Source organism: Megalops cyprinoides, chromosome 9, assembly GCF_013368585.1.
Source record: "Megalops cyprinoides isolate fMegCyp1 chromosome 9, fMegCyp1.pri, whole genome shotgun sequence".
Lineage (NCBI taxonomy): Eukaryota > Metazoa > Chordata > Actinopteri > Elopiformes > Megalopidae > Megalops > Megalops cyprinoides.
This window is the reverse complement of record NC_050591.1, coordinates 22,199,249-22,223,850: the sequence shown is the minus strand read 5'-3', so window position 1 is coordinate 22,223,850 and position 24,602 is coordinate 22,199,249. Positions and strand designations below refer to the sequence as shown.

The window sequence follows — 24,602 nt, the reverse complement described above, 5'->3', positions numbered from 1 at the left end:
TTGTTGCGAAAAGAACCACCCTACTCAGGTTTTTAAGAAATCATCAAAAATATCTATACAGAGAGAAAATAACATTTATATCAGTATAACCATAATATCACCTTTAACTTCCCTTTTCAAAGCACATGGTCTATAAAAAAGCAAGTTAAAATGGTAAAAACATACTTTGTTGTGTTTCTTTTAATTTTTTTTTTGTCTTTATCTGTGTTTTTGAGGTGAACATTTTCACTGGCCTTGCCTCATGTAAGCCAAGGTTGTGTGCATGAGACAACATAAAAAATGTGACCCCCTCCTCCCTCCCCATGAAATGTAGTGTTTTCAGTTTGTTTCAGCATCAGCAACACTCAAACTGACCCAGGAAAAAGAGAGAACAGGTCCTGACTTATCAGCACAGGTCTGTCTGACAGCACAGGTACTGACTGGACCTCTGTGGCAACACAGGTACTGACCGGGCCTCTCTGACAGAGCACAGGTACTGACCATGCCTCTCTGACAACAGCATAGGTATTGATTGGACCTCTCTACCAGACAGAGCGCTTTGGACTAAAACAGCTTATACATGGTGTGATTCCGCTCCATTTTGGAGACTAGAGACAAGATATAAGGAGTTGATGGACAAGTGACAGACGCCTGCAAATGGGAGCTTTTCGTAAAACCCAGAAATCAGGCCAGACAGCAGCCGTGCTGGGGGCTGACCCATTTTATATTCACTAAAAATACCTCGCCTACACCAAATGGCTAAACATTATGGTTCTGTTTTAGAGTGTGACGCTTACTGTGTACCAGAGGGCACTGCAAATGTTCAGGGCAACATGCTAGCACCTGTATAGTAGGTTGTTTTAGCCACACAAACAAACTCCCTTCAGCACCAAGACTGTTCTGCAAATTACTGTAGACAATTAGTTTCTTATGGTGACCATAACCAGTTGTTATGGTGAGTTTTTCCAGAATTTTTCCCTCAACTTGATATCCAGATATACATCTGCATGCTTAAGTTAACTTAAGGGTAGTGAACACATAGTTCACAAAAACAAAACATTAAAAATAGTGTCCTTGACTCTAGCTGCACAATACTGTTTAGCGTGTCAAATTCTCCTCCGTTATACACAATGCAGACTGATGGTAATTTATGCTGTAAAAATAAATGACAGAACCCCATTTCAGCTTTATCTACACACCGTGACAGTGAAAGCTGAGGGGGAACACACCCAAACTGCAGCTCTGCGAGCATCAAAAATGTAGTTAATGGGTCCCTAGAGCCATGGACAGGACGGATGAATACCACACCCTTCCAGCTTTGCTCTTCCTTGCCCCAAGGGCAGGTCGCTTGTTCAGCCCGCCTGTTCAATTATGACATAAGAGCATCTTATCAATGCAGCCAAACTGTTAACAAGCCAGCTATTTCAACTTGCCCTGATGTTTTGGATCCCAAGGGGGGAAAAACGCCACACCCCGTCACACAGGGTCGCATGGAGGATAACCCGCGAAGTTTCCAAGGAGACCAGCCATCCCCACTGCTCCCTGCAACATCTGTGGCTCTGATGTATGGCCTTGAAAATGCATAATTGTAATTGTACGGTACAAAAAATGCAACAGGTACAAAAACAAGCCTCAATGGAGAGATATAGTGTTTAAACAATGGAGGAGAGATGTCTGTCTCTTTGTCTGTAGTGGAGCGTCTTTCTGTCTGTCCGTCTGTTGCGAATAGCTGCTAGTGATGTGCAGTCTGTGTATCTACATCCAGCCTTCCCTCCTTCATTTCTCACCCCTCTCTCTTTCTTTGGAAGTTCAGGGGATGATTGTGCGTCTCCTGGCTGATGAGGGCGCGGCTGGGTAAGGGGGGGGGGGGGGGGGGGGGGGCATGAGGCATGTTCTGGTCCTTGTGTCCCACTTGTGTTCTGTGTCTCTCAGAATGCGGTAATGGGGTCAGACTGTGGAGGGGCATAGGGTGTCCTTAGGCTGGGGGGGTGTCTGCAGTTGCTGGCCTCAGTCTCTTCCAGGCCTACAGTCAAGAGGCAGGGGGTAGGGGGAAACCACAGGGCTCATAGGTTTGTCTTTTTTCGTCTGTCTGTCCTACATTGCCAAAGAGATGGTGGTGTTGGGAGTGGAGGGGGAGTGTTTTGGGGGGGCCAGGTCCAGCAGCGCTTGCACTGTCCCGGCCACCTGGGGGAGCCCTCTCTCCTCCAGGATGTGGAGAGGCAGACAGAGCTGGGTCTGGGGAGCAGTGGGAGAGAGGGGGGCACAGAGGTATAGGACGGGTGGGGGGTGGGGGGGATTAAACAAAAGAAGAAATAAAAAGGTCAATGGATGAATAAATAACAATGATCAAAACAATCGAGAAAAATAATTGTTTAAACAATAAAGCCAAACAAAACCAAGGAGTCAACGAAAACACAAAATGACAGAAACCAAATCAATAACGGTATAGGGGGCACAGTCTCCACAGAGACAGACAGGCAGACTGAAATGGAAAAAGGGCATTGAGATAAAGGTGTGGGTGAAAACATCAAGGGAGAGTTAAAGGAGCTAGTGGTGGTGGGGGGTGGAGGGGTCGGGGGACTGAGTAGGCAACCAATCAACCAATGGGGGAAGAGAGTAGCATACATGCGTCCTCACTGAACTCAGCTAAGATGTGTGTGTGTTTGTGTGCTCGTGTGTGTGCATGTGCGTGTGTTTCACCCTCATGTCTGCGCACACGTGTAGAACACTCTAGGAAACGGCTGCGAGGACAGACACAGAAATACAGCACATCTTTCCTTGTTCTTTATTGTGAAAGAGCAGAGTTTGGGGGAGTTTGAAGACAACCGTCACATGAGATACAGGAAGGTGGTACACACTGTGCAGGTGTAGTGCAGGGTGACTGTTCAGTTAAGCGCCAAGATGTTAATCTGCATCGAGCCAGCATGCAGGGAGGGAGGGGGGACACTGGCCTGCATGTTGGGCCCCTCTGAGAGAGTAATACTTAAAAAAAGAATTTCAAAAATATATCAATTTTCCTTTCATAGAATTAAAAAAGATCCGCACCTAAAAAACACCACTCATGTCCAGCAGACACACAGCAAGAAGGAAATGCTTTCAGGTTCAGGTGTGCTCAGGTACAGTAACTCCCTCTGTTCAGGTGTGCTCCAGTACAATAACTCCCTCATGTAACTCGCCATGTTTGGGGGTAGGCATGTAACTCGCCCTTTTCGGGTGTGCTCAAGTAACTGGCTCTGTTCATGTGTGCTCGGGTAACTGGCCCTGTTCCGCTGTGCTTCAGGTATGAAGCATGTTAGTGCCTAGTGCAGTATCTTAGGTTCTGATACAGGCCTTGGGGGGTCGGACAAAGAGGCTGATTATAGGACACACACAAAAAGAAAGTAAGGCACAGTAGGAGTGGGGCGGTCTAGGACAAGGAGTGGGGTGCTGAGCAGAGCAGCATATGAGACAAAAACTCCCCAGTTTCTCTCTGGCAGGACCAGGCTGCCAAAATAGGGGAAAAGGTCTACAAACTGAGCCACTTCCCTATCTCAGTCCCGAGAAAATGTAGGATCGACACCAAGAAACAGCTTTGGCAAGAGGTGTAGGATTTTCAGAGGGCAACTTCCATAGACGAGCTCATCGGCTTTAAGGCAAAGTGAGAGTCCCTTTCGTGGTTGTGCTTTTCATCTGCTCCACCTGTGCATCAGAGCATGTGTGACCTGTCCGTCAGGAGCACGGGGAGTGTGGGGGTGGATTAGTGTGGAGGAGGCTGGCATGCTTTTCCAGGGACGGACCAGTAGAAGTGCAAGAGAGCATAGAGAGGTTAACTGGGACAATGCGGACGCCTGTGATCCCCAAGGGCGGCGGGCAGCACGTTGCTGTTCAGAAGCTGGGCACCAGGTGGCAGTAGAGAGCGCATAGCAGGGACATGATGGACAGATAAAACAGCGCGAAGCCAGCCAGCTGGGCAGGGGGGGAGGGCAGGAGGGGGGGCGCGAGAGACAGCAGGGCCTCCACCATCCTGTACACGCACTCCCCCTCCCCACCCAGCACCTCCCCCACAGAACACAAGTGGTCCTGTCCAAAAGGGTGGCGTGAAGCGTGACAGACAGAAGTGAGGCAACAGCAGCAGGGAGGACAGGACGATGTCAAAGAGGATTGAGTGGTGACACAGAAGGGGGAAAAAGGAAGAGAGAAAGAGAGATCTTGTCAGTAAAAGACAGCAGGCAACAAGCTGAGGTTAATAAGCTCTGGTGCAGCTTCAGATTAGTGACTGTACAGGAGGAACAGTGGAGACAGAAACCCCAGCATTCCAGTGGAACAGGTGTCTTCGTGACAGCACACCGTCCTGCAGTCCGTGTGTCCAGCAGACTGTCTCACCTGTGGAACCCCAATCCTGCGACACGCCTCCAGGAAGTTCTCCACATTCCGCCGACACTTGGCCATCGTCAGTTTGGGCTTAACAGACAAGGGGGAAGACACAGCCATCAGTCAAACACACAGACTGACAATAAAGGCAGTAAACCTGAAACACACAATCTAATCTTTTAGTGGTGCCGCACACCCACACACACACACTCACCACAGCAGGAGAGGGCACGTGGATACTGGGTACAGATCGTGGCCTAACGTGATTGGCCAGGTGGCAGAGCACAACGCCGTCGGTCAATGCTGCCCCCAGGTCATTGGGTAGTGTCACTTTCAGCCGGGACTCAATGTTCTGTGGACAGACCACAGATGTGACTCAGGGGGAGTATCTTTTCATCACTCACCAGCCTCCTTTTTGTGAGTGCAGGTTCAATATGGTGTGGCAGAGTGAGTATAGTTTCAGTACAGTGTAGTTTCAGTACAGTATGAAAGGGTGGGTGTAGTTTAAGTACAGTGTGATAGGGTATGTGTAGTTTCAGTACAGTATGAAAGATTGAGTATAGTTTCAGTAGTGTTGTTCTAGTACAGTAGGAAAGGGCGGGTATAGTTTCAGTCCAGTGTGATAAGAGTGTGTGTAGTTTCAGCATAGTATTCAGTATGACAGGGTGTACAGGGTGTAGCCTCTCTTACTTTGCGTAGCTGCTCGACCAATTTCGCCTCTTCTCCTACAGGGCCCTCTGTTTGCGGGGGGCCTGTGTCTTCAGGCTCGGGCCGGGGGGCCCCTGAATCTCCTGAGGGGACAGGAAGGAGGGAGTGAGCAAGAGGAGGAACAGGTAAGGAGCAAGAAAAAAGGGATGGCGTGTGAAAGGAGAGAGGGAAGCAGTCAGAGAGCATAAAAAAACCGACACTGTCCGCCTCTGCAGTGTTTCTCACTGAATGTCTCCTCCAGGAGACCCACTAGAGCCAATAATGGCCCTACATTTAGCCTTGTTAATTGGTAACTTTACTAATAATGAGACAACATTTATTTGTTGTTGTAGTAAAGGTAAAGATCAATCTATTATAACAGAACTCCAATGCAAAGCAGTGAGTTTTATGATATGGCATCACATGCCATCCAACACTGACACAGAGGCTAACAAGACATGGTTTGGCAATGAGCATTTCAGCTCTTGACATGCATCAAAAATGCATCAATTTTAAGATTATAGTGAAATGGTCCTAAAGAACCCCAACTAATCAACATGACTTCATGTATATTCACATATACATTTTACCACTGCACACAAATGTTCACCACTGTATGCTTTTGTGACAGAGGGGAAAAGCATGGGTGGGGGGTTCAGAGGTCATGACCACATGGCCTACCTCTCTTCCTCTCCTCTCTCTGACTGAGGCGAAACAGGAAGCTCTCGGGTCGTGGGGCAGGGCCTCGACAGGAAGACATGACAGCGGGGCCAGGGTAGGAAGGTGATTGGAGGGCTGAAGGGGAAACAGGAAGCAGGCGAAGGGGAACAAGGGTGAAGGGGTGATGGACCACAAAGGGCGGGGAGAGGGCGCAGCTGAAAATAGCTGAGGGACACACATGCTCTATGCTTCCCTCTACAGGCCTGGAGGAAGCTGCTCAGGGAGAATCAAGGGTGTAGACCTGTGCTCTGTATTTGATCATGACCATTGATGTGAGACAGATTATGCACCGATAATCGTACAGACTTAGATAAGAAAATGGCATTTACATTCACACATACACATGTATGTGTAAATAGATGGATATATTTCAATTTTGGGTTGTGGCCATCCTTTCCATGCATGCATCTGAGGTGAGGTAAGTGCAATAAAAGATGTACAGATACCATGAGTTACGTACCTGTAGGGGAGAGAGGGGGGCGCTCCTCACCCTGCTATAGAGACATACGGTGGAGGGAAGGGAGGGGGTGAAGATCAATTATCAGTTATTGTTCAGGATAAGATCCCACATTCAGCAATTTCTTTGTTCACTCACACACGCATTCAGCACACTGCCCGAAGGAAGAGGAAGACAGAACACAACACTTCCTCCCACAGCCACTCCAAGCCCAGTGCAATACCTGCAGCAGACAGAGGGGGGCAGCGTCAGGGGCATCGGCAGCATGAGAGAGACAGCCATCGATGGACATCCCAGAGAGAGACTGAGAGAGAGTACGGGAAGGGTGGAAAAGAGAGAAGAAGAAGAACGAAGAGAGAGAGAAGGTATAGCATCAGGGAGGGGGACAGAACAGGAGAAAAAGGAGTGATAGAGGAACACCAGGAGTGAACAGATTGAGAGTAAAACGGAGGGCAGAGGAAAATATAAATACCCATGAGGAAACAAGTATTGAGATGTATGATAACATGAGAGTGGGGAGAGATTAAAAAAGAGAAATGGGCAACGGAAGGAGAGAAAGTAGAGGAGGAAAGCAGAAGAGAGGGATATTAGTTCCTGGGGCAAATAAACAGCACTTCTTGCTCTGTAATGAAACGGCCAGAACAGGCACAGCATGCAGCACAGATACAGGCCACTCACAAGTCACAGCAACTGCATGCATGTGTGAGAGACCGTGGGTGTTCTTTATGTCTGTGCTTAATGTTTGTGTACTTTTAGGGAGGATGTATACATGCATGTATATACATGTGGTATACCATGCGCGTTTGTGTATGTCCGGTCAAGTGTGTGGGTATAGATGTACTGAGTGTATATGTATTTGTGGTGTGTTTGTGTACACATACATGCAGAATGCACAATGTCTACATATGTGTGTGAGTGTGTGCGTGCAGTGTCCTCTGTCAGTCACCTGCTTGTGTGTGCCAGGCCTCCTCTTTATAGTGTTGGTGTCAGTGTCTATCTCAAACACCATGAGGGGCTCGAAGCCGCTCTGACACAGAGAGGGAGGCAGGCCAGAGTGCAGGAAGGGGTGGGGGCAGAGGCAGAGAGAGGGGCGGGGAGAGAAGAGAAGTTTTTAGCTTTGGCGAGAACAAAACTGTGCGGCAGAAAGAGGTTAGCAGGTCCCTCCGGAATGGGCTGGTAAAGAGCAGTTAGAGCGCAGCTGCAGCGGACAGACAGGGGGGCTTCACAGCACCCCATACAGAGGGTGAGCCAGGCAGAGAGCCCAGACATTCCCATAGCAGATTCTCAGTAAGCACTGCAGTAGTGGACTGTGGAACAGAGAGCCCAATTCTATTTTCCAGTCAGAAAAAGCCTCATCTCCCAGGCCATTCTTTCCCTTTATTTACATAATCCTCACAGGAATATCCCTGCCTGGTCTGACAGGATTTAGGGATATTTGCCTCTTGGGCAGACACTATTCTCTCAATCCCAGGCCTGAACAGAAAGCTTGCGCCTTTCCCGGCTCTAGCGCAGAATAACATCAGTCCCCAGTCCCTGGCTCAACCTTAGCACTCTGCCTCAGTTCTACCAACGATACCAAAACACCATATTCACTTATTTTTTAGTCCATTTACAGCTATCGGCTCTTAGTTACGTAACGGAGCCCATGTCAGCTCTGCACAGGGTGATTTTCATAGCATAGTGGGAGCTCACAGCTCAGGAAGACAGGGGTCTTCACAGTTCCACCCAAACACTAATCTCCCACACGAGATTCACCACCTGCTACTGTATGCTTCATGCTTCGAGAGGGCATTCGAAGCACTGTGTGAACATGGCCCTGTCACTTCATTTCCCCTTTAACAAGAAAATAGCTTCACATCAACACTAGGTGGCAAGCTCACACCAGATATTATCAGCAAATGCTTGCATATTGAGGGCTGAATGTTAATATTAATTTTGAGTCCCCCAGCCCCAAGAGTGGAAAAAAATTAATTAATAGGTATTCAGCTATATCTATTCCAAATCTCAAGCCTCTGAAACCTCTGCGTTAAAAGCTTTAGGCTTTTGAAAAGAATTTGCTTGATAAACATTGTGGTACCCATGGAGCTTTGCCTTCACCTCCCAAAAATGTATATGCCAACTGCCAATGCACAACCCATAAACTTGCAAAATTTCATTTAAATCACTGCAGCTATTATTGAGATTAATTTCTGAAGTAGCTGGTCCACTTGAGTAGCCTATTTGGAGAACAAAAGCAAATGTTCAAAAAAAAAAACAACACTCTAATTTGACTAATAGACCCCTGGGGCTATATGCATACCAAAATTCAAGCCTACGCTCATTTGCCCTAAGAGACTTGTGTGTTTGAAAAACCCTTTGAAGAAGTTGTTTTTAGAAATACTGTGCCCACCCCCGCCCCCTCAAAAAAAGATTTCACACACAACTTCATAACATATCTGACAAGCCTGCCAAGTTGGTTGAAATTGCAATTGTAGTCCTTCAGTTATGCTTAGGAGAAGAAAGGAGGAAAAACAAAACAAAAACTATCCCCTTCCCAGTGGACTTGGAGGCCTATTAATCATATAGATTGTGGTCCTAAAACAACTGAAAAACAGGAATAAGGCAGAAACAGTGGTGCAGAGATAAGGCTGAGTCAGAACTGGTAGAGATGAGACAGGTACACCGGAGGTGTAGACGGATGCAGAGCTGGGAAGCAAGGTCTGACTTTTTCCTGTGCTAGAGCCAAGATGGAGGTGCAGGGCTGAGGATGTCCCAAACTGACACTGAATGATCGACAGCTGACCTGATATTCTGCCTTTACCACAGTCTACTACTGCAGAGTACATGGAAAAAACAGGAGGTATGTCCTCTTGTTACAATGCAGGACTTTGCCAGTTCCATTTGCACACTCTTTAGAAACACTCCACACAAAACAGCCTCATACAGCATATGGCTAAAAACACAAACACACAGACACACACACACACAAACACACACACACACACGCACACACGCACACAGACACACACACAACCACACAGACACACACACAGGTAGCACTTACAGCTTTTAAGTGACACAGATAGACAGACAGGCAGGCAGAGAACTAGACACACATATTACAAATACACACACACACACACACACACAGATGTGCAGTAGGTCAATTCTGTCTGCACTTTCATCTCTGCTGAACTGAGTAGAATCCAAGGCAATCACTGCCCCAAGCTGGGAACATTTCAGGGATGGGTTAGCGGTAAATTATGGATGATTTCTGAGGAATGGAGGGTGGGGTCGTCACTCCATTCAAACACGGTCTTACCATGAAGAGGGCGGAGTCATCAGTGTGAGTGGAACGTCTGGAGGGGTACACGCTCTAGGGGATGATGGGAGGGAGAGGGAGGGGGAGGGGCAGGGAGACGGAGAGAGGAAGATATAAATAACGAAATGGGGGAGAGGAACAAATAGGGTGACGTGAGGGCATGGGAGGCAGAATGTGATGGTCAGGAGGTTGGGGGGAAGGGAGGAAAAACATTTTAATGGGGTGATGGTTCCTCAACAGAGGGTCGAGCAGACAGACACAAGGCAGGACACGCCTTACGGTTCAATTTCACATATTCAGCATCACAGCATCGCTCTCATACCTCCAAGATCCCATTAAAATACAGTAAGGCCTGTGTAACAAGAAAGTCAGAGAGAAACAGAGAGAAGGATAAAGAGAGGAAGAGAAGGAGAGAGAGAGAGATGAGGAGAGGTAGAGAAAGACAGAGAGAGGGATGAAGAGGTAGAAAGAGACAGAGACAGGGAGAAAGGAGTGTGGACTTACCTCACTGTCTGTGGGGCTAAGTTTGGTGGGGCTCTGAGCTGCTTTGTGCTAAAAAAAAAAAAAAAAAAAAAAAAAAACCCCTCAGTCAGACCCCCATGTCAATATCTCATCTCATTCATTTGCTCAAACCCCAAAATCAGTCACTCATTGACATGTAATTATATTCACCCATTAAAATCCCAAACTCATTCCGTGAGTGAGTGAGTGCGTCTGCATGGTAGCTAAAGGATTCTGTGACCCCTGACCTTGACGTAAGTCATGACGGCCTCCCTCTGGGCGTGGCGTGTTCTCTGCCTCTCTTCCTCGTACCGCTGAGCAGCGAGCTGGGCCTCTCTCCGCACGCGCTCCACGCCGGCCGCCGAACCTGCCCCCGCCCCTGCACTTCGCTGAGAGGGAAAGAGAAACTCAAAATTTGGAAGCAGGGGGGGCAAAACATGTCTGCCTCCCGCTGAGCAGTGCACCACACACAAACATGTGAACAGAGAAAGGTGACATTTGAGTTAGAAAGACATATGCATGGAAAGGTGAAGACGACACACACAAAAGACACACACACACACACACAGGCAGTACCTGACTATGGACCGCAGAGGGCACTGCACTCACACCATCAACAAGACTCCTGTGAGGAAGAGAGGGAGAGAGTGAAAATGTTACCACTGTCATTACTCATTTCAAAATTAATAGGCAACTATGTCTGTGTAGTGGCTATCACAGCTGTCAGGAGCATGTGAGTATGTCAGAATATTGTGTTTATTCTGTGTGTAAGTGTGTGAGCCTGGTGCATAGTGTTCAGTCACTGGAGTTCTATGTGTTTGTGTGTGTGCATGTGTGCATGCATGCACTTGTGTGTGTGTGTACCTGTTGTGTGCAGCATTGTGTCTCCGGTGGTCATCTGTTCTGGAGGAGCTGGACTTTGCTGGAGAGCCCTGTGAGTACATGAACAGACACAAATGAACACAAAACACCCAGAACAGGGTGAACATAAGGACTTCTCCCTCACTCACAGACACACTGTGTTTGTCAGCCACATCTGCAGCATAACCACCTCTCTGGTGATGCGACGCTCCATGTAGGCCATGAACTGAGAGCTCAGGCTGACTGAGTCCGGCCCCCGGCCCCGTGCTTCCTCCTCCTCCTCTTCCCCCGTACAGCTGTCGATGAAGTCTATCTGCTCCAGCTCCGCCTCCACTGGAAGGAGAAAAGATGTAAAGCCAGGGGGAAACACAAACACAGACACAGAGACACACACAAAAGCATAAATGCACGCTTTATAGCCACCTATGACCCACTATCTAAGCCTCATTCACTTCAGAGAGAAGGGGGTTCACCAGCAACATAACAGGCTTTCTTGAGGTCAGATGATTCATTGCTGGCTCTGAGCCAGCGACTGTATGGCATGAATGAGGCTGGTGATTTGTGATCGTATGACACGTGCAGCTGTGCATAATATGACGCATCACAAATGCAAGCTTGCTCTGCAAATCACACAGCTCAGATGTTTTACATACTTCCTTAGCTGCTGACCTCTCTCCGTTTGGTTAGAAACGTGCATCGTATAGCTCCTACTCCTCGTTAACCTCAGTGCACAGTATCTCTGTATTTCCTCCAATTCTAATATGATGACACTGTATATGTTAGTGCTGCAGCAGCCTAAAAAACTGTGTGAAAAAACATCAAATTGGCTTAGTTCCCTGATGCATGCATTATCAAAAACATTATCAAGAGGAAAATATTAATCTCTTGTATTTTACTTCTTTTGGGTCAAAGGGATGTTGCATAATGGAATTTTGTTTAATAAGTTTTTACAGTAAAAACTGCCTCAGAAGGGCACCATGGGAAAGGATGGATGTTAGCAACATCAACAGTCTGTCAGGGGGCCTTACAGAGCCTCTTTGAAACTTCTAAACCATAAAGTATGCTCTCAAGGGTCAAAAGAAATCCAAAGGTTTTTAAATTCTCAGAATAAGTTATTATTACCTAAACTCAAACATGTGAAACACCCCACTGTCTATGGTGCAAATGACCAGAGGGTAAAGACAGCATTTTAACATGGGCAAATGGCCAGGATGTTTGATGTGGAGAGGGCAAGCAAGAAGCACAGGGAGACAGGAGAGGGGCCTACAGCCCTGCTAGCAGCTCAGCATGTGATGACGAGTCATAGCCTGAGGGACAGCAATTACACTGTGCTGCAGAAATATTGACTTTTGTAGTATAAACACACACACAGTATATACACACCATAATTAATGTATAACTTACTATTACATATAATCCACTGGTTCATTATTGTTTGTTACTTAACAATTTAATTCGTATGTGTATGTTTTCTGTGTGTGTGTTTTCCTTTGTGTGTTTCTTCTCTGTATTAGTTGTACTTAGTAGTTAATTAGTAGACTGTATACATTATTCTTTACATTATTTCTTTGACAACACTGCTTTTCTTTGTTCAGCCAATAAAGCACCATTGAACTGAACTGAACTGAAGAGACAGTACAGAGTGCACAGACACACGTGCAGACAGACCCCCTCCCTCCCTGCTGCTCTCACATGTGCCGTTGGCCACGAGGGCCCCAGTCCTGCCCTCCTCCCGCTCCCTCTCTCTCCTCTGCCTCTGCTCCTTGGTGATCTCTGCCACCCGCAACGGCAGCTCAGACAGCTCCTCTGTGGGCTGGGAAGAGACAGAGGGAGAAAGGGTGGGAGGGAGCAGAAGCACAGATAGGGGAAAAGAGCAAAAGAGGGAGTGAAGGACACGGGAAAAGAAGAGGAGGAGGTAACGAACAGAGTAAAACACAACACTCTTTCAGAGGCGATACTGGACACTTTTCAGCTGTAGATACTTCTGACTGCGGCCACTGCGTGAATTTGGTAAATGATCCAGAAATCATAACTGCACCGAGAATGCCATCACAGGGTCTGTCTGTCACAGAGACCAGTATCACGCCAACAGAACAGGGATCCCATTACAGCTCCGTCACAGTCTATAACATCTTGATCAGACTGTCTGTCTGTCTCTCACCTCATTGCCTGACCACCTCTTGTCCCCACTGTCTACGCTGTTAAAGCCAGAGTCCAGCGCTCCATACGGCCGCCCAGGATACAGGTCGTCCACACTAAGAAAGAGAGAAAGATCAGCACACAATAATGACTCTTCATCATCACTCTGAAGGCAAAGCTCCCACTTTAGATACCGCAAGTTGCCAACTAGCATGGTATGATCATGTTAGACTTACGTAAGTGTAAGTTAGCACATACCTGAACTACACGGATCAATATAGAACACAGAACTAGCACATCCATTTCTGTCTAAAATATGATGCTGCGTTTTCCAGGTTCTTTGGAGATGAGAGAGGCCTTCGAGGCCGTGACAGAAACAGCAGTTTTATCCCTCACACACAATGACTGAGCAACTCCCTAAGGTAACAGTACCTTTGTTTTACCACTAGATGGTGAAAAAGCCTGAATATGGGATAATTCCATCGCTTCTCCTGCTATTAGCTCCTTCTGTGTACCTGCGAATGTGTAACTGTGTGATGGTGTATGCACACCGATGTGTGAGTGTATGAGTGTAAATGTGCAGGAATTTATGTGTGTGAAGCGTATCGGAATGTACGTGTGTTACTATGTGAGGGAGGATGCGTTAACGTGTGAGTGTATATGAGCGTTAGTGTGTGGGGATGAATGTGTGTTAATATTTGAGGTTATGTATGTGTTAGCGTGTGAGTGTATCACTGTTTGTCTGATTCTTGACTCCTCCAGCTGGACCCCCACACCCACATTCTCACCCCAAGTAAGACACTCCTCTCTCTCAGCTGTCAAACTATCTTTATACTCAGCCTATCTTTCTGTCCTTACACTCATCCTCCCTCCCTCTATCTTAGTACTCATTTTGTAGCTCCTCCGTCTCTCTCCTCCTACACCCTCCTGCTATGTGCTTCCTAATAACAGAGACAGAGAGGGACAGACCCTGTCCCCCCCCAACCAGCTGTCCCTCAGGCTGTCCCACAGCTGTTTCCACTGCAGGGGACACACTGGTGCGTGTGTGTGTGTGTGTGTGTGTGTTCAGAGTGAAACAGAGGGACATTGTGCGTTTCAGAGACAGAGAGATTGCGTGTTTCTGTCTTCCCTCTCACCAGGATCCGAAGGCCAGCGGTCTCCTATCGAAGTCTGGCAGTTCAGACGCAGTCTTACACGCCTCCATATTCAGATACTTAAATATGTGAATCTTCCCCTTTATACAGATCTGAGAGAAACAGAGGGAGAGAGCGGCACTTCAGACACAACAGGGCAGGGTAACCACGCTGGCACCAGCTTCCACTAATTACGGCTTCACATCTCAATATCAGCTGGATATTTATTGAAGTGGTGCAGGTTAAAGACCTTGTTCAAAAACCCCCTCGTGGGATTTAGTTCTGCGCCTTTCTGTTTTCAAGACCAATTCTATCTCTGTGGGGTGCTTTCAATCTCACTTGGACACCGTTTAACAAGGGTGTGCCAGCTTTGCCTCTCCTGTGCTTGAAAGGGGCTCTGAGTGCCACAGGGCATGGTGTCTGACCAGCTGGGCAGAATGCAAGGACTCCCAATTACAGAGGGGCAATGTTAGTGCTGATTGAGCTTTTGTCAAAACCAAACCAATTGTAACAATTCTGCTCATTCAAACATGCTGTTACCCAGTAGAGGTTTCTGGATGCTTCACTCCTATGGAGAAGGAGGTTAAATGGTTGAAAAGGTGTTTAGTGCTGCTAGTCTGTCACCCCCAGCGTGAGCAGTATCCTGTACATCTGCCTTTCACAGACCTTTGGAAAAATTCTTCGATTTATTCAGCCATGGTCCAGCTCATATCTGATCTAATACAAGCTTGGGCGTGATGGCTGTGCATATACAGCAGACCCTGCATGTGTGGCTGTGTGTGCGCGTTACCTGTGCAGGTGGGCTCTGTAGGGGGTTGTTGTCCAGCACGATGCTCTGGAGGTGACGCAGGTTACGGTAACACACAGGAATGGATGTCACCTTATTACAGGAGAAATCCAGCCGCACCAGAGGCAGCTCAGCCAGTTCTGTGTGCACATCAATGCAATATAACTAAAACATCAGCACAACGGCAGCATAATGTGAAAGCGAAACACAGAAACACAAAAGCACGTTCTCAATGTCCCAGTAAAGTAATGTTTCTATTAATCTGGGTTGTGTTGAAGGGACAGTGTACAACTCTTCATGTAGAGCATACTATTGGACAGTATGCGCCTTTCACAGTGTCTTTCAACAGAGCAGGACTGTGCTCTGAGGTCCACAGTTAAGAGGTCAGAGGTCAAGGTGCTAACCTGGGGGCAGGCGTGCCAAATGGTTTCTCCTGATGTTGAGGTCCCGTAGCACCTCCAGCTGGCCAACCTGCGGCGGCAGCGTCTGGATCTCATTGCAGCTCACGTCCTGGCAGCAAGAGAAAGACATATAAATGGAATAAGAGAAAGCATACCAGAGCACGGCCTATCTCATGAAATCATGTAATCATTTAATCTGTTTGGAAAACAGACTACTAATGATACTAAAGGAAGCATTAACTTTTGTTTGGAAATGTCAAGGTACAAAAATTAAACACTTTAATTTGGGGTATTTTAGCCTAAATGTAATAGTATATTGCGTATTTTCAGCACAGTGTAGCACCATATCCTCTGCCCACTGCAGCAGTATTGCAGAATATCCTCAGTACTGGTTGCGGGTGTAATGGTGTGCCTCACCAGCTCTGTGAGCTGCCTCAGTTGGCCCAGCTCCTCAGGAAGAGACACCAGCTTATTGTTGCAGGCGATCAGAACCTTAAGGGGCAAACTGCACACTGGGGCCGGCAGGGTCGTCAGCTGATTCCGACTACAGAGATAAAGACAGCAAGGGAGGAATGGAGGGAGTGAGGGCAGACACAGAAAGGGAATTCCCCGCTGGGGGCACTGCTGCTGTACCCTTGGGCAAGTAAACATCCAGCTGTATAAATGGATAACATTGTAAAAAATACTGTAACTGGTGTAAGTTGCTCTGGATAAGAGCGTCTGCTAAATGCCAATAATGTAAAAGGGGAAAGGAAGCAGGGACCTCTGAGTCACCATCTACAGACAGGGGTAACTCACATCCTGGCTGGTTTTACAATTTATTCTGCAGGTGGACAGTTCAGGCCTGAGTGTTTCTTTAAACAATTTTAACAATCTCTTTCCTTTCTTGTGACCAGCAGCCAAACGGTCAAACCACCAGACTTATGCAGTACTGATGCCAAACCGTCTGGTGCATACTGCCATCACTCAGCGGGATAACCCTAAATACTTCTGAGACTTCAGTAACCATTTCATTTTTTGGGTTTCACATTTTTCACCATGACGAATACTTTCACAGTGGCACAAAGCAAAAAGCAAATATGTGATTCAAACCAGGGTGAGTCTACCAAACCCCATAAAATAAGAGTGCATAGGAATGTGGTGAATCAAAAGAAAATCTACAGTGGATCATGTTTCACATCATAATTTGTGTTCTTTCTCCTTTATTACTGTGTGTTGTGTATCCCCTAAATTTACAGTGACGGACTTAAAATTGCCTGGATGCTTGACTGCTGATAAGTGCCGTTCATAAAAACACATCGTATGCCAACAATCAGACGTGCTGCCCCAAATTAGTTTGGATTAATCAGCACATCTGACTGCAGCCCGACTTCATCAAGCTGCTCAGACATGAAAGCATCTCAAATTCTTCCTGCTGGTTTAGCCTTTCTAAAAGTCTTTGGAATGCGGAACCATCACTTGACAAAGACAGCAATTAAGGGAGACATTCACTGCCAGTTCCTTTCCACGACAGAAATACCAAACAAAGCATGAAAGCCTTAGCTGAATGCATGGCGTGATTATTCTAAAATCAACTATTTTGGTATGCAGACTCCGGGAAATGCAAGAATCAGTATCTGCAACAGCATGTGACATCTTCAGAGGACACTGAGGGTTTCACTCCCTCTCTTTTTACAAATCTGTTTTATGTATATCTTGCCCCTGTGTCAAAATCTGGCAGTCATTACCATGTGACTACATGAAAGCTGGACAGCTATCAAGATTATACATAAAAAATAACAGCTATAATTATTATTATAGTCACAGCCAACAACAGGCAGGATGAAATAGTTACAATATTTTAACACAGGTAGCCTTGTCTGATTAGAAAGTAACCTTGACCTGAAATTGGCTGTCACATGGGAAACACTACCAAGTTCTGTCACAATTACAATAAAATTTTGCATGTAACTGCTCCAGTTAATCTGGTGCCATTTTAGGACTCATTGCAGTATGTTCCTTCTGTGAAAAATACACCTCAAAATCATCCCTTGTTCACTTTGCAGTTGCCCTTTTCACCCTCACACCACTGTAGAAAGTATGATGTCACGTATAGCAAGGCAATGTCTGAGTAGCTTACATCAGGTACTTCCGAGGTCTCGTTAGTGTGTGAATACGTGTGTATGTGAGCATATCTGAGTATGTCTGCGTGTGTGTGTGCTTTACCTGATGTTGAGGTACGTCAGGGCCTGCAGGTTGATCAGACTCTCAGGCAGCGAACGCAGGCAGTTCTGGTACAGATTCAGGTTCTCCAGAGACACAAACATACACACCTCCACAGGAAGGTCTGGCAAGCGGTTCCGAGACAAGTCTGCAGAGAGAGAGGGAGGTGGGTGAGTCAGACATCCATTTTTAGTGACAGAACCATACCGAGCTAAACACTGCAAGAATCCCAATCCCTTCTCTCATTTTCCACTGTTGTCCCTACACTGCAATATAACACATACAACCGAACAGGAGCAATGGAAGCCATTGTTTACCATACAAGAGAAAAAATACTAAAGTGCTGTCAAGCTTTGATTTAGCTAGTTCTCCTTTTCCATGCACTAGGTAGCAAGCAAATAACAGCTGCAGTTAAAGGTCTTCTGTATTCATAATTTTTCGAGTGGTACAATTACACACACAGCTACCCATACTTTTAGTGATAAAGGTTAGCAAAGCTATTGCGTACCTGTGTTACTTCAGAGAACAAAAAAAGATCGCAATCTGTAGCTATGCAGCTATGTGCAAGCTGGGTTGATTTGTCACAACAAATCAAGCCAGAAAAACTGGTGAACCAAGCCTAATGCACAATTGGCAAAGTTCCAAAGGAAGAGGTAAGAAGGTGGGAACAAATGCAAAAACATACATATCTATATATCACTCACACACATGCACACAAACAGTAACATCACACACACATACTTGCACATGAAAACATCAGACACCTGCAGCGGCTAAAAATAGACCCAGACAAGCAATAGAAAGACTCAACACATTGAGACACTCTGCCTACAACCTGCATCAGATCACAGGCAGGCAGAGCTCTTTCAAGGCATATATAAATAACACAAATAGGGTGGTCTCTGTGGCTAATAATGCTGCATCATTACACTCCGGGAAACGCACCTGCATGTGAGCTGCAACTGAGGTCAGACTGAAGGAGAGGTGTATCTGTAACACCTGAGAGCAAGACTCTGCTGTGCACAGGGCCGACCCTCACGTGGTTGCACCCCTATCTACACCGAAGCCTTCCGAGATGTATGAGTGTGAAAAGAGGGTCTGTAGGAAACAGGCTCAGAAGATGTGAATTCCTACTTTTAATACTAGTCCAGGATTTGTTAAAAAAAATCAAAAGAAAGTTGACCTTGCTACTAATCTTTACTGACGCTGATGAACAGTGCACCATGATGTTAGCGCTGATGTCGAAGTCAGAACTTTCTCTCATATTTTACCCTATTTTCAGCTTCTTCACACAATAGTACTTTCTGAGCCCCTTTCGCTGAGTTGCCTCTTCCAGCACATGGTAGACAATTACAAACAGTAATAAATAGCAGGAAGAAGCAAGAGGACCATGTGATTTTACGAGACAAGACCTGATCATGCCCTGAGAGTTGCATGGCAGCGGGAAGCCTCCAGCAACCAGATGAATCCAGACGCATCTAGGCATCTTGGCTGTCATGCGAAATGTACAAGTGGATCAAATCTGTGTACATGACACAACTTGATCATGCATAAGTGAAGCTGTGGAAAACACGCACACACAACTGTATTAAGCCTATCCTTGTAACTGTCTCTGATTTTTACAATTGCACAGGTGTGTTTGCGAGAGCCTGTTTGTGTGTATTCATGTTTGTGCGTTATACAGTCCGGTGTACAGTACTGTGGTGATGGTTTTCCCAGCCCCCGTCTATATTTATCCGTGCAGCTGTGAGTAGGATCCGGGATGCAGGAAGTGCTGCTCTCAGCACGGTCTGCTTCTTCCTCTGGGCTCTCCCCACGATACACTGAGGCTCTGAATGACCAGCACACTGCCAACTGCACAGCCCCTGAGACTCAGTCTAACACACTGACACTGAGGCTCTGAATGAACAGCACACAGCCAACTGCACAGCCCCTGAGACTCAGTCTAACACACTGACAGTGAGAGACCAGCAGAGTCCCAGCTACGCAGCCCATGAGACTCAGAATCTAATACACTGACAATGAGAGACCAGCACCATGCCAACTGCACAGCCCCAGAGACTCAGAGTCCTACACACTGACACTGCGACTTTACATACCAACCACTGCAGGGCCATCAAGACAGACGACTGAGACACATTGACATCCTTTGGAAATGTAACACCAGCCATGATTCTCCTGGATAAACGGTCTTTGATGTAAACAGATTCAATGACTGGCACAGTGAGGCTCAACGTAGAGACTGTGACAGACACTCCCACACAGTAAAGAGAGATGGGGGGTTGGATGCACAACAGACAAACCAGGCTCTACCTACACCAGGGGTGTCCAAACCTCTCCTGGAGGGCCACTTGTCCTGCATGTTTTAGATCTCTCCCTGCTCCAACACAGCTGATTCACATGATAAACTCGTTACAAACTCCTGAAGCTGCTGAATAACAAACTGATCATTTGAATCAGCTGTGTTGGAGCAGGGAGAGATGTAAAACATGCAGGACAAGTGGCCCTCCAGGAGAGGTTTGGACACCCCTGACCTACACTGTCTGTGCACCTGTGTGACAGTATGTCAGCTCCATCCTCCTGTCTCCCACTTCCTCCTTTTCCCCCCTCTTCCCACTCTCTCAATTCTCCATCAACAAGTGAGATCCACGCAATGGCTCCCAAATCCTCCCGGGCTGTGCTGGCCTCCTAATGCTCTTCTTTCTGCTCACAGAGCTGTTGAGGGCCGACCCCTTATGCCCCAGTCAGAAGGTGGCTTTAAGGATTCATTAACAAAACATCAGACCACAGGTGGGGGGAATGAGGGCATGCAGATGGGGGCTTCTGCACTGTGTACCCCCTCCCCTCCATGAGATGTTGACAGTGGACTCTGGTGTTGCTTAGGGGCAAACTGAAAAACTGAGACACACACACCCACACACACAGCGATGACTGTGCGCTCCAATTCCTCACAGCATACAGACAATGCAGTGATGTGCAAAGAGCCCTGAGCAAGACAAACACACACCCAGTATTACACACACGCATGCATGCATGTACATGCACACACAAACACACACAATGAAAGACTCAGTAACTGTGCACACGCAGACTTTGACTCATCTTTCATTTCACGGCTGAGACTCCCAGCAAAGACAGTATGTGAGTCATTCAACACACACACAGAGCCCATCATTGTCAAGAACATAAAAATAAACAGACGATCTGGATCAGACTTGCGTCTCCTGTAACATCAGCTCTCTGCTTCTGCCTGTGTTTCTGACTGACATCCTGTCTGGCTGCAATGGGTTGGCCTTTCCCCTCCAGACCCCATCTTCCACACATTAGGTCAGGCATTTATTCTACATTGCTATAACCACATTGCCATTGATCGACCTCAGCAGTATATGATGCCACTGTTATGCAACTCAACAGGGCGTTACAACTGACGGAGTCTCACCTACTGCTCAAGTACTCCCAACTCCAGAACATCATCTGAACATCATGAGAGTTAGACTTTTTTTGGCAGCATCTACAGCTGCCTTCTTCTTATTTGTTAGGCTGCTACAGTTGCTTGCTAGCTTATCTCAAAGGAAAAATTGTCATGTTTGTCCTTTTGCTATTGGTTCAAAACATGAAGAGACCACAGAAAAAGACCAAATTGAAAGATGTAGATTTTATGTGGATATGACATACAGTGCTGGAGACACATGTTTATTTGCTGTTTATTTATCGCCGATATATGAAAAACACCATGACACCTTAAGAATAAATGCTGTTAATGCCTCCTTCCCATTAGGACACTGTGCAGGGTGAAAACACCTACGCTTACTTAACTGCCTGAATTTGGAGTTAAACTGGGATTTGCCAACACCGTGTCATGCTTGGGCCAATTCGCTGTGGAAATGCCTCACACTCACCTCAAGTATAGCTGAACTATAGCTAAGGCGGGGGAGGTGATGTGTGGTTTATTCTGTGTGTGTGCCTATATGTCCTGCTGAAGTTCTCTGTCTCTCTCAAACTCTGCTCCGAGTCGTTTTCACTCTGCAGGCTTGCTCAGATGATAAAATTAATCATTACCTTCATGTGACACAGTGTGCACTGGTAAGCACAAGGGCCCTGCTGTGTGCAGGGAGAAGCCGCTCTGCCCTCACCACCTCTCTCCATATGCACATCTTTCCCCGATTCAAACCTCCTCTACACTAGTTTTACCATAATTTAACCTCTGATTCTCACTCCCCACCCTAAAATCTCTGTCTCTCCCTCTCCAGACCTCCCATTGACAGTTCCTCTCTCCTCCCCCCTCTCTGATCATGTCTTTCCAGCTCCTCTCCCCACTTTCCCTTCTCTCTTCTAATAATCAATGTACCCACTCCACCTCACTCTGTTAGCCACTCGGACCAACTGACAGCCAGTGACAGTCTGTCTAACAGTGGCAGTTACAGTGCACTGCTGAGGTCATAGTCAATCAATAAAATACGTCAATTTCATTGACCTACATACAGTAAGAATGTAAGATTGGCAGTGTTCTCTGTGACAGTCAGGGGACCAAGGACACTGTAGTGGACCAGAGGGTAATGGTTTTGAATTCCAGGTGAGACCCGGATGTGGTACCCTTTACTTAAGATAGTGGAAACAAAGTGCTTTATTTCAATTTCTCCTGCCAAGCTTTTTGAAAGTCAAATAAACACTGTGATTTTGACTGAGCAGGGTCATCAAGAAACACAAACAATGCAGTGTAGAGTAATGACAACTTATTTCCAGACAAGAGCAGACCAGTACACATAATTAAAGATGTGAAGGTAAGTGCAGGCACAAAGGCTAAGATAACAAGCCCAAAATATTCTGCTAACAGCCTGAAGACGCCCAACGACAGACACATTGCTCAGTAAAATGGGAGTCTCTCTCTCTCTATCCCTGTATATGTGTGTGTGTGTGTGTATGACAGCGACTTGGGCAAAACGCAGGAATGTGTGACGATCTGTCAAAGCCCAACCCTTGTCACAATCCCTGTCCGCGCGGACACACACACATACAGCGTGATCGAAGTCACAACACAAAGAAAATCCAAAATAGATCCGCAACCCGCCTCCCGATGCTCTTCAACCAAATTAAAATGTCTACGAGATAAATCGCTCCAGGAGACAGAGGTGAAAGATGTAGCTGCCTGCCTTGTTCTGAGGACACCAGGGACATGCGTCACGTTACATAAATACTAAGATATACACCTAATCCCCATTCCAACTGTTTTCTGTCATCTTTATTGGGTGAAATCGGAGATTTTCAATGCAAACTCATCACCCGAACACACATTGACAGCATGTACACAAACAGCCATAGCTGGATTAAACGGTACACAGCCGGCTACACACTAAGTATTGCTGCAAACTGCAAAGTACTATTACAACTAGCTAACTAGCTACGCACTTATGATTTATGGTAGCAAGCTAACCAGCTGGTTGGCTACCTAATGTCGTCCCACTAAACAAAAGATTTCTTCCAAGATAACTAGCCATATATTTTGTGTGCTGAAATCTAAATAGATGGCTGGCTAAGCCAACGCTCGTAAGTTTGTTCCACGCTTCAGCTTCAAGACAGCAAGATAGCTAGGCAACTTTTGTATCGTTGCCCCCACTCCAGCCCCACGTTGAGAACCCTTTCTGTATGTGTCAGTCCTCTCTCACACCCGTGTTTACCAGTTTGAGTCTAGTGCCTATAGCTAACGTTACCGAGCTAACTTAGCCAACACATCACACCACGGTGAGCTATCCAGCTGTCTGCTGCCCCGAGGTCTGCGTTGCCCAGAATTAGGAGAATGTCAGGAGTCTCCCCAACCTTCTCTAAACCCCTTTCCCAGCCCTCGATCGCAGCATACCGGCCCGGGTAGTGTCTGAGAGGTCGTGGCTAGCGGCGCTCCTCGGGAACTCCTTCAGTTTCCTGCCGCTGAGGTTGAGGCAGCCGGTTGCCGCAGCTTCATCCAAGGCCCTGTCCAGTGAACGGTTCCATGAGGCGGGCCCCGCAGCCCCTAGTCCGTTACCGGAGGCTCCTGCCACTCCGGTATTGCCGCCCGCAAAGTTGGGTCCGGGGCTCTCCGTAGACAGCAACACCGAGGCCGCCATTACACAGCTAACTCCCACCGTCTCTGCTCAGAGCCACTTGAGCAGCTACACGCTTGCGCAGCTACTAAGGGCAGTCTGAGGCAGCGGGCAGGGGAGAGGCCAGTAAGGGCACTGAGCTTGCGCATTTCCTGCAAGGAACGAAATAACGGCCCGGCACATCAAAGTGCTGAGATTTGAGTGTCGTCATCTCGAACACTGATTTCTAAAAACAATATTGAGGTACTGAGTAACAGTGTATGGCATACTTTAGGAGGCAAAATAGCATACAGGATTTGAGGTAAAAATGAAGGAAGTTGTCTCTCCCGGGTTCCACGTACCTGTAAAAATAGTTGCAGAAGGAACTTGGCGAGTCTGCATTTTAATGTATATTTCCCAGATTTCACCATCAAAGTTGCTCATTTTGATTGCCTGTAGTAAGTATTGCATTGTCGTAGGACCTGTCTTATGAAGAATGATAGACATATTGTTTCTAAAAACATGTTACAAAATGATAACCAGTTCAAATAAACATTAGGATAGAAAAAAAGTACTTCTTGCTAGGCACTGAAATATGAGGGGAAAATGTACTCTGGTAGTTACTGATATTAAAACAACACAAGACAGTACACAATATAAAATATCTATGATGACCACTATTGAAAAAGTATTTAAAATGGAAAAATAAAAAGTGGAAGGCCATTGTACTGCTTACTGTTCTGGGCCCATTGCCAGACCTACATTCTATTCTATTCTGATAAAATATTGGCTACAGTATATCACTACCATCACTGGTTAAACACAACGATAACGTTAAAAAAGCAACAAGTTGAAACCACTTCTAAGTCTGAGAAAAAGGGCATGAGAGTGAAGTTCCTGTATGGATAAATGCAAAACTCTTTCTCGATCACACTTATTTACCTGTGCACTATATTTAAAAACAATGTATTAAATTGCACTCAGTATTAGAGGGAAAAAAACACTCCGGTAACGGATAGTGCATAGTTTAG

The 24,602-nt window shown here is 46.5% G+C and overlaps 1 protein-coding gene across 4 annotated transcripts; it reads right to left on the bottom strand.

The window, feature by feature from the left end:
- Nucleotides 1–1,843: 1,843 nt before the first annotated feature.
- lrch3 (leucine-rich repeats and calponin homology (CH) domain containing 3) lies at nucleotides 1,844–23,649 on the bottom strand. 4 transcript variants are annotated; one of them, XM_036536275.1, is made up of 21 exons: nucleotides 23,373–23,649; nucleotides 17,522–17,666; nucleotides 15,734–15,860; nucleotides 15,320–15,425; nucleotides 14,919–15,055; nucleotides 14,132–14,241; nucleotides 13,018–13,111; nucleotides 12,549–12,669; nucleotides 11,047–11,189; nucleotides 10,860–10,927; nucleotides 10,572–10,620; nucleotides 10,244–10,384; nucleotides 9,999–10,046; nucleotides 9,495–9,548; nucleotides 6,417–6,497; nucleotides 6,197–6,230; nucleotides 5,698–5,811; nucleotides 5,020–5,120; nucleotides 4,544–4,681; nucleotides 4,342–4,419; nucleotides 1,844–2,214 (listed from the first exon to the last, which is right to left on the bottom strand). In XM_036536275.1, exons 1-21 carry the CDS (start codon nucleotides 23,614–23,616, stop codon nucleotides 2,074–2,076), a joined length of 2,274 nt encoding a protein of 757 aa, XP_036392168.1. In that variant the 5' UTR covers nucleotides 23,617–23,649; the 3' UTR covers nucleotides 1,844–2,073. The 4 variants fall into 4 exon arrangements, with proteins under 4 accessions (XP_036392168.1, XP_036392166.1, XP_036392165.1 ...); XM_036536273.1 differs by lacking the exon at nucleotides 1,844–2,214 and adding an exon at nucleotides 3,725–4,038; XM_036536272.1 differs by lacking the exons at nucleotides 1,844–2,214; nucleotides 9,495–9,548 and adding exons at nucleotides 3,725–4,038; nucleotides 7,140–7,220.
- Nucleotides 23,650–24,602: the final 953 nt, after the last annotated feature.

Coding starts and splice junctions, on each gene's coding strand:
- lrch3 (XM_036536272.1), bottom strand. CDS start 23,616: ATGGCGGCCTCGGTGTTGCTGTCTACGGAGAGCCCCGGACCCAACTTT. Junction 10,621..10,859: donor CACAATGCTGCACACAACAG/GTACACACACAC, acceptor TCTTCCTCACAG/GAGTCTTGTTGATGGTGTGA. Junction 5,812..6,196: donor CCCCCCTCTCTCCCCTACAG/GTACGTAACTCA, acceptor TTTCCCCTTCAG/CCCTCCAATCACCTTCCTAC.